The sequence below is a fragment of the Amphiura filiformis genome, chromosome 3, assembly GCF_039555335.1.
Source record: "Amphiura filiformis chromosome 3, Afil_fr2py, whole genome shotgun sequence".
NCBI classification, from domain to species: Eukaryota; Metazoa; Echinodermata; class Ophiuroidea; order Amphilepidida; family Amphiuridae; genus Amphiura; species Amphiura filiformis.
This window is the reverse complement of record NC_092630.1, coordinates 47246060-47255985: the sequence shown is the minus strand read 5'-3', so window position 1 is coordinate 47255985 and position 9926 is coordinate 47246060. Positions and strand designations below refer to the sequence as shown.

The 9926-nt window shown below is 36.8% G+C and overlaps 1 protein-coding gene across 1 annotated transcript in view; it reads right to left on the bottom strand.

The window, feature by feature from the left end:
• Nucleotides 1–637: 637 nt before the first annotated feature.
• LOC140147291 (C-type mannose receptor 2-like) overlaps nt 638–9926 on the bottom strand; it is a 58611-nt gene continuing 49322 nt past the window's right edge. Inside the window, exons 21-26 of the mRNA XM_072169069.1 lie at nt 8733–8903; nt 7841–8092; nt 4594–4773; nt 3596–3714; nt 3038–3224; nt 638–1643 (exon numbers count right to left, since the gene is read on the bottom strand). Coding sequence (XP_072025170.1) covers nt 1372–1643; nt 3038–3224; nt 3596–3714; nt 4594–4773; nt 7841–8092; nt 8733–8903 — 1181 coding nt within the window. The 3' untranslated portion in view covers nt 638–1371. The remainder of the gene's footprint in view (nt 1644–3037; nt 3225–3595; nt 3715–4593; nt 4774–7840; nt 8093–8732; nt 8904–9926) is intronic.

Here is a 9926-nt window from a genome sequence, read left to right as displayed (position 1 = left end):
GTTAACTATGGGCAGAATTCAAAAAGGTCGTTGACCTATGAACATTTTTCGTCATAGCGCCCTCCTGAAAGGTCTGACACATAACAAACTATACATTTTTGGAATCCTCATGACCATACGAGTAATTTGATATATTACTTGACATAATTGGAGCATTCTGAAAATTTGACCCCCATGTGACCTTGATTGGCCTCTCCCCGGAATGCCCGGAAGTTTCAGGAGGTGAGCCCAAGCTAAATTTATTCAGAATCAATCAAAGATCCAAAAATGACTCTCAAACTTTTGTTCTATGATTTGGTCACGGATTCTACAGGCTAGTCCTGTACTATAAAGGCGGTAGTGGCGTAACCAGACCTGACCTTCGAGGGGGAGGGGGCAATATTAAAAAATTATCCCAATTTCTGATCAAAAGTTCTGATCAAAAGCGGGAGCCAGGATCAGCTCCCCGTTTTTCGTACGGGTTACAACGAGACAATTAACAGTAAGTTCCTTGTCCAAAGGAATTTCAAGGGAAATATTAGACCCACATTAGACATATTTCCCCTAGGTCTCGTTATTAGACCCATGGTCTCATCCCCAAGAGGTAACAGTTCTCACCACATCCCGAGAGCAGTTTGCACACCTTATACATATCTGTTAAAATAAGATACAAATGATCCCTTTTATCTCCCAGCAACACTAATAAGTGGGTAACTGTTAATACTCTAGGCTCTAGGGGGAGTTCCTGTACATGACTCTATAGCAATTTGCTTTTCATTTTTATGTTATATAATATATGTCAAGATCTTAAAAATATGTTGGGTAAGAAATTCAGATCAAGTACAAAGTTTCGATCAGTACTGAAACACACAAGCAAGCTACCCTCAATAAACATATCGGTTACTTCCAGTAAATACAAATTTGTTTATTACCCAGGAAAGTGTATCTTATTTGCAATGTTTAAATACCAAATTACACGATTCTATAAATTTTCATTTCAATAAGTGTGTCGAGTACTTGTGTTACGTATTTTCAATTGCTGCTTCAAAAAGCTGTGGAACACTTATCTTCCGGGTTTATCTCATAAGTCATGCAAGTAGAACTAATAAGTATTGCAATAATACAAACAGTAGTGTTAATAAGTATTTGTTTAGATTTATATTAGATAGAAGCAGATGTAATGATTATTTGATACTGCTTACAGTTGGCAAACCAAGTATCCTACATGTATATCATAAATAATTTTTTAACTATTAATTCGTAATGAAATACTGTATATAAAAAAACAACCTGCAACTAGTGCATGGCGATCATCAAAGCGTTCCTGATAAACTATATATATATTTATACAAAGGGATGAATCATATCAATTTCCACGCCTAGACTTTGATATCACTCTCCTTGGAAAAACACGTATTGAAAAGTGTCCTTTTGTTCAAGGTCTCCTGGATTGTTGGTATGCGTATTGCTATTGATTTCACACATTTTGTCTACTGTGTTACTTCTATATTGGTAGTTGACAGACATGCAGATCGCGTCGGATAGACAGGTATTGGTACATTGGGTCAAAGTTGCCGTTGTAATGATGTACTGGACGTGATTGGCTAATCGTGAACGTGGTTTAACTTCAAAGACTCCAATACGCCGCGTGGCTTCTCGCAATACTGAAATAAAATTTATATCATATACGTAGGTATGAATTAATAACATATTATGAAGATTAACTTAGTAAGTTCATGTGATTTCCACGTGGTTGTATATGATGCAGTCATGTCTACAGTAGAATTCACCACGACCTTTGCAGGACTTAAACCCCATTAAAAGCTATTATTAAACCAAGATAACACTCATTGAAAACAGCTCAACTGATTAAATCATATCTTCTCTGGTTAAATACACACAACATATGTTTCTGCTTTACATGTACAATGGAGCAATTTGTCGTTTACATATCCTTCCTAAAACACCAAAGTACGAATATTTCCAAACATCTAAATTAGCTTAAAATTTAGGACATGTTACAAAACAATATTTTCTAGAATTTTAGAAGAGTACTTTTAATATTGGCCGGTTATTTTTCACACAGCGACGTTAACTAGGCAATTACCCATACTTCTAACATACGCTATTTGTAGAGGTTACGCGTCAATGGTAAGAGCACTGTGTATTGTGTATAGGAAAACGGACAGTAACTGCAGTATGATTGATTTAATCTAAATCATCTTAATGTTATACCACTATAAGATTAAAACATATCCAAACGGCCATACGATGCAACGAATGTCAAAAGCATCCCGATGAATTAGTCTTCACTTTGAGTTAAATAAACTTCGCCTTACGAGCTATTATGTATTCATTAGAGAATGAATTAGGAGAAAACCTTCTGATAATTACAAACACTCGCTGAGCAGCAAGACCTTCCCTCTAAGCTTTTAATCCGATAAGCTGATTATCTATTTGTTTTCATGAATTGGAAGACATTCTTTGATGTATTACTGAGCTCAATCATCTGAAATTACTGGAGCGTGTGGCTCAGCATAGTATTTTATTAACAGAAGGTTTTCTCCAAATTCGTTTCCTAATGTAAACAAGCCATGATTATAAATCCTACCTATTTTGGCCATTTTTAAAAATAAGTGGGAAGCTTTTAAATTTTTTAATCTCACCTTGGACAACATTGGACACAAGATTGGTGTTGATAACCTAGAGTTTTGTAGTTAGGTATTTAGTTTTTATAACACTCTTTGGTTGGATATGATGTGAATAATTTAAATTTAAATTTTTTTTGAGTATATTATAATAGTGTTGTTGAGAAAATATTCCAAAAGGGTTCCATTTGTCTTCTCAGGAGAATCCTTGGTGGTTCTTTAAAGGAACCATGAAAAGATATTTGGTCACTCTGAGGAACTTATTTGGTTCTCTAAAATATCTAAAGTGGATACAAAACCTGTAATGTTACTCTAAATGGATCCTTTAATTTTCCAGAACATATTTGAGGGTTTAAATTAAGTGTGAGGGTGTTCACAAGAGGAAACTTTTCCCGTGACGATATACTTACATGCCGTATTGGTTGTTGCACTGAGAAGTGCATCATTGTGAAGCCCATCTCCATTATCGTTGTATGCAAGTATACCAAATTCGTAGGTTGTACCAGGGGCCAGGTCTGGGACTACGGTTGTGTATAATGAACTATCTGGAACGTCCCAGACACCTGGTAGCAATTGCGCAGGTGACCAATATTTAATCTGAAATAGAATGGACGATGAGAAAATAAACTGACATACGTGCATAATCAAATTTAAAGGCTCGCGATATCTACTATTACATACAAACACATCCGTTTGGCTCTCCACATCCCACCACAATCGGTACATCCAACACCGTCGAACCCATCCCACCAGAGGTATGACGAATGGGGAAGGGAGAAAGTCTTCCTTTGGTCTGGTTTTGGAGGACCACAATTAGCCAAATTATTTTAATAACGTATTAGTCGTTATACCCCCCCCCAAAAAAAAAACAAACAAACAAACAACCAAACAAAAGCAATAGCAGAGCCTTATCTTTATTACCTGCTGCGACCACCATTACATTTTTGGTAGGACTTTCGTATTTTTACCTTATAACCTGTGATTTCGTTATTTTGGACGGCAATATCAAGTGGATCATCCCATTCAGCCAACACCTCCTTCGAACTTATCGCAGTCAATCTTAAATTTGTCGGCCATGAGTTGGGTACTAAATAAGAATGGAAACATGTATATAATCAAATCTTTTTACTTCTTATTTATATGCATCAGTTCAAAGCTATAGTAATGTGATGTGCAACAAAATTGAGTGAAAACGTAAAATCCTTCATAAGAAGCAAATCGATGTGCAAGTCATCAAAGAGGGTAGTACAGCTACAGCTACATGTCAGCTACATTTATAAATATTTTTTTATAAATACGCACGTTACCCATGGGCGCTACATATCAAGACAGACCAGCAAGCGTGACTTTATCCGCACGCCAATGAAAAGGATAGGAACTCTTTAGATAAATATCATCAAATTTAAGAATTAATTGAATGGCACAATTATTACACGGGGGGTGGGTATTGCAATGTGTTATCAAAACAACATTTTGAAAGTATCAGTAGTCTCGTGTTGTTTACCGCCTTTGCATTCAAATGTACAGGAAGACCACTATATAGAACGTCACGTTTATACTTACTGTCTACAAGCTGTCATGTCAGCGCGGAGGTAGTCACGTGCGTATTTATAAATACGTATTAATAATATTCTTAATAGCCTGTTAATGTTATTTTTACACCACAGTAAAAAAAGTGCACCACTGTCTCTGTATAATATTTTGATATAATATCCGTAAAGGGACAATTTTATTGCTCTTGTGAAAAAAAGAAAAGAAAAAAAGAAACAATAACAACAAAAAACAAACAAACAAAAACAAAACTACATGAACTATGGGAAAGGTTTTTAACACACCCACACACCCCCCCCCCCCACACACACACAAACAATGCCTATAGCTGGTCACTATTTTACAAGAAAAGGAACAAATATCTACGTTCGGGTAATAAGATGAAGGCTCCAATGATAAAGAAGTAGATGCTTACCCGTGTCATCTTCACAGATATATTTGATGGTGCTATCACAAGAGACGTCATCGTAAAAATGTGTTCCATTTAATTGCGAACAGTGTTCTGCGCCGGCAGTAGAATTATCTGGACTACCTTGTGACCAATACGCCCCGTCAAAAGGGTAAGTGGTTTGGCCAGATATCCACTTCCAAACGCCTGCAAAATGGGTTAATAAAGGATATTAACCGAAACGGGACTCATAAACGGCTGCAGACACCGCAGGCATATAATATCTACAAGGAAAAGTCTTTACGATAAAACTTGTAAGAAACTAAAATCGTTCAACCTCGTGACCGTAGTGGAGTGACATTTACTTAAATCTTTGACGAGATTGAAAACAAAAATTAAAGGGGCATGGTCAGAAATGTGATCATATTGTGTTTTGATATTAGAAGTAAAATCGTGTTTCACAACGGCCAATATCTGCCTATCGAACATAATGATAGTGTACAGCAATGGGGAATGAGGCTTTAGCCGAAGATAATTCTTGTGGGTTTTTAAATCTATTCAGGTTGTAGTATTGATGTTGCAAGATACCAGACTGTGCAAGCGCAAGCCTATTCCAGGATAGACCGGATATAAGTTTGATAGATGGTGAGCATGTCCTCAGAATATCGCCAGATTGTATGGAGGAGAAACAATCATCTACTTAACTTGCACAGGATATTATGGACTTTACCTGGACATCCAAACTCAAGATATTTTGGATTCTAAAGTCAAGCAGTTTCATGCTGTCGACAATCTAGAGAATCTCACCGCAAAGACTGTAAACGCTATGCTGGGGGAAGATGTATAGCTTTTTCCCGGGCTTCACCATTCATCCAATGCATCAAGATGGTTTTGGAGATGACAGTTTACCAGCTCATCAACAAATTTTCATCGATTTACGGTAGTGTCTGCAGCGTCTTTAAACATAGTAAATATACCGGGGCCCAGTTTGATGCATGTGGTACACCAGAGGTGATACCAAGAGAGATGACCTTTGAATTCGACACACTGGGTGCGATTAGCCCAGAAACTACTAATCGTCGGAATTATCGAGGGCCACACCCTGCAACACAGCGTCAACACCAGGTAATGATTTTAGTACATACACCTTCGGCTAAAGCCTCATTCCCCATTGCGGTACTAACCAATTGAAACCCTGTATCGAATCACGTGTATCTGCTATCACACCACTGTGTGGAAGAGATAAGTTTTTAATGGCAATATTGTGACTTATGCGGTCAAAGGTTAAAGCGACAAACAGAATAGCGTAGTTACCCGGTTTGTTGATGTCTCAAATATAATGTTGTTCAACATGATTATGAAGAACATGATCATGATAATAGTAGGGATGACCAATGAACCATCAACTTGATTAGAACACCCCCATAGACATGCAGGGAGCTCAACTGTGCACTGCTTGCACAGACATTTCTAAATTGATCCCATTCTTTTATTTTTCAATATTTTTCTGTAAAAATTGGGGAAGTTAATCCCAATTATATTTTGTAACTATCTTGCAAATTACAGCAATATAACCTATTTCATTTTCCTGTAAGTGCGAGTCAAATTTGGTCCATCGCCACAGTGCGCTTAATTGCCAGTGGCGGAGTTCAGCACTGCTCAAGAATGGCACAAAATATTCATGTCAATAATTTCAGGTGAAAAACGTGGCCTACTGAGCTGTAATTTGGCAGAGTTGCCAGTAATACCTCTATCATACCCTCTGTAAAAAGGAAAAAAAATTGAACAAGCAGATCTCGAGTTACAAATTAAATCACCAGCTTCCCTTTGGAATTTCCATACTCCTTTCAAATCATGGTAAGAAGACACCTTTCTGCACATAAATGTGAAGTTTCGTGCCCATTCGATGTATTTTTCACCTGATTTCAACCCTAAACGTTTTCTTATATTTAGGCCTATACCATATACAACTTGCTGCTGGCTATACCTTGTTTAGAACTTTCAAAAGAAGTACCTGAATGTGCAACCATAACTGTTTCAAAATAGCCCGCGAAAGTCATGCAGGTAACCCCGAGGTCATGTATTGAATTGTTTTGAATGATGAATACTACGGGAACCAGCACCTTTTGTTAGAAGTCACACATGAGTATGATGAGTGAAGTGGTATACCTCTATTGTTGTGAATGAGTCAATGACCTTCAATGACACTTAAGATTTAATTTGCATACACCTACTAATTGGTCATATTAAACCCAATAACATTGAAATTTTTGGTTGTGAAAAAAGTTTACCTGGACTTTGATTTTGCAATTTTGATTTTGTGCCATATCGGCCATCTTGGATGATTTTGGCAAAATGTTCTCTAAATGCATGATTTCAATGCCTCGGTTTGAAAAAATAATTTATGCCATTGACTAGTAAAGTGCCATTTCATAAGAAACCCCTTTGATACTTTCACAATATGCTTGTTTCATGTTTGCATATATGTTAAAATAAAGAAATATATAAAGGTAAATATATGCTTATGCCAATTTTGCTCCCAATTGATATTTTCGGACCTTGTCATTTTATTTCGTTCCAATGACCGGTCAGAATGGGAAACTTTGAAAATTCATAATTCGAAAAGTTTTTGACCGATTTTGACAATTTAACCACCAAAATACTTCTATTGATGAGTTCTATCCAGAAAACAATATTTTGTAGCAATAGGGGCAACATGAAATTTTGATGGTTATCCCTAATAATAGGTTGTTCTTGTTCCTTCACATTACTGTATTGTTTGTTATCCAAAACTGGGGTAAAATCATCCTTCAGCTATTCAGCCAAAAATCACTCAAACACCCTTCCCCAGATTCTTAAGGCCATTGGGCACAGTTCATAGCTTTTGCCACACAACAATTTAAACATTGGTCCTGTAACAATTATTAAATTTGTGACCATATCGGGTTATCAAACGAAGTCCATTTTTTAAAACGATATAGCTTTCGGCTGCAGGATGTTGCACAAACACTGAATGACCTTAAATGAACTTAGACTTGTCGGACCAGCTTTTTGGGGACACCCTGTATATTACATTTCTTTTGTTTATCTTTCTGCAAGCCCTCTGGATAAACTGCAGGTCAGATGCGTTTCTCGTTCTCACCTCGTGTTAAAACGGATGAGGTTGGAAAGTTTCTCACTATTCATGAGTTATTAGTTATTATACGATTAACATTTTAGATATGAAATTACATTTGTGACTTATATTTTTCTAATTTTCATGTGATAAACTTACCTTCTTCTTCTGAGTCAGACAGACCAATCCAAAACAGTTCCTCTGGATATCTGTACCTGTGGTAGTTTTTGAGATAATTGAATTCACGATCGTCTTCAATGACTACCAAAGTCGCGCTCATAGACTCACATTGAGCTTCAGCATTAGCCCACGTTAATGCCGAGGTTCCGTAATGATAACAACTATGACCGTTGAAATCCCAACCGGATCGACACAGAGAATGTGTACTCGGAGCGGCTATCAATTGAGCACCTAAAAGATAAAAATGACGTTCCAAGTCATTCAGATTTACGAATATCAATTTAAATTTTCTCACATGCCGTCATAGTGATATGAGTACTTTATAAAGTATTGTGATTCTCCCCCGAACTCAGATTTCGTCACAACTACAGATTGCAACATCTATCCTCTATTATGTAACCCTCATCGGTTTTGTACGAGCTTTTGTAAGGTTTAAAGAACATTTTAAAGAAGGGTTCATTTCATATTAATGAACCTTTTTCTTTAAGACCTTTTAGATCCTTTACTTCAGAGAGTGTAGGCATATTATTTGTGGACATAAAGGACAAGAAATGGCTCCTTAAGGCCTTTAAAAATCTTTATTTATGAGAGTGTATGATCGTCATCTGTTTTTTGACTAAAAACTGAAGCCAAAAGTTTAGTAAGTATCATATTGTAGCTTTGGATTATGTTTATAAAAATGTTTTGAAGATGTGGTTGTCCAACTGCTCATTCAGGATAAATATTTTGGTCCTATTTGAGCTCCATGATATGCCTTGGGGTTTCAAAACAATGATTTTTATTTTGTAGCCGAGATGTAAGAGTTAAACCGTGATGATGAAGGTAGAACTTTTTGAATGATCTTTGTATTAAGTTTGCTATGTTTACTTACCAACTGCGGCTTTGCACGCAAATGCATATTCTTCATTCACCTTGACATCAATCCAATCCTCATACCCAATGGTATACATGATTACACCATTTTCAATATCGCCTCCATTTGGTTCCCCAACACGCCATCGTGCGTACACAATCTCGTTCAACTCGGTATCTGTCCAGTTACCTGTCATGTAAATCATTAATATGTATCGCAATCAATGATCAAGCACAATGGAGTCATTTGGGGAAACAAACAAAGAAGACAAAAAAAAAGTCCAGTAATATAAAAAAGAAACGTATTTCAAGAGTGACAACTCAAAAATTGATGCATTTTTACACATATTGTGCTTTTGTTAAATGGAACAACAATCAAAATTGATTTTGTGCGATAATTTATCCTAAGCTGTCTTTCTTAGAAAGGTTACAGTGTTCTTGGTTGTGCATCAAAACAGGGGAGGTGGCCACAACAGGCGGCGAGTGGCATGTTGGTCGGAGAGAGCCGGCAAAACCGCTCAGCCGTATGGCATTTTCCATTACACTCGGTTAGGTTTGTGAGGTTCATTATCAGTCGTCTTAGGGCATTTAAATAAACATGATAAAGGCACTTAATTTAATGCCCACGTACGTGACCAGATGGGCGCTGACATTACAGCGTCTAGACAGGATGTCTGGAAAAGTGACGTTTGGCACAGCGGGTGGTCTTCTTATGTATTTCAATTGCAAACGAGGGATGCATGTCCAAATTTTCTAGCAAATTTGTCATTTTTTTGCAACTTTGTAGTATTATTGTAAGACTTTCCGTCGATAACTTTTTTCCCGTCGATCAAAACTGTCAAAATTTAGTTCTTGAAAACATACTAAAAAACAGAATCCCCTGTATAATTAAGTTGCCTTTTAAATTTTCAGCAATTTTGATGATATTTGTCTGAGCATTGTATCACATCCACTGATCACTTGGTGGTCTTGGTATGGCGGCGCCCATGGGTCACGTGGGCATTAAATTTAGTGCCTTTTATTTAATACCCTATGGTAACTGATTATCGAACCCCAACGGTTTTAGCTTGTATTCATATTATTTATTAACATAGGCCTATTTGTTTGTGATATTTTATGCGTTTTATGCGTTCACCAACTGCAATGAATAATAACCTCTGGCGATGAATAATTTGTCGCTGGCAATTTTAGTGATTACTTCATAGGAAAGATC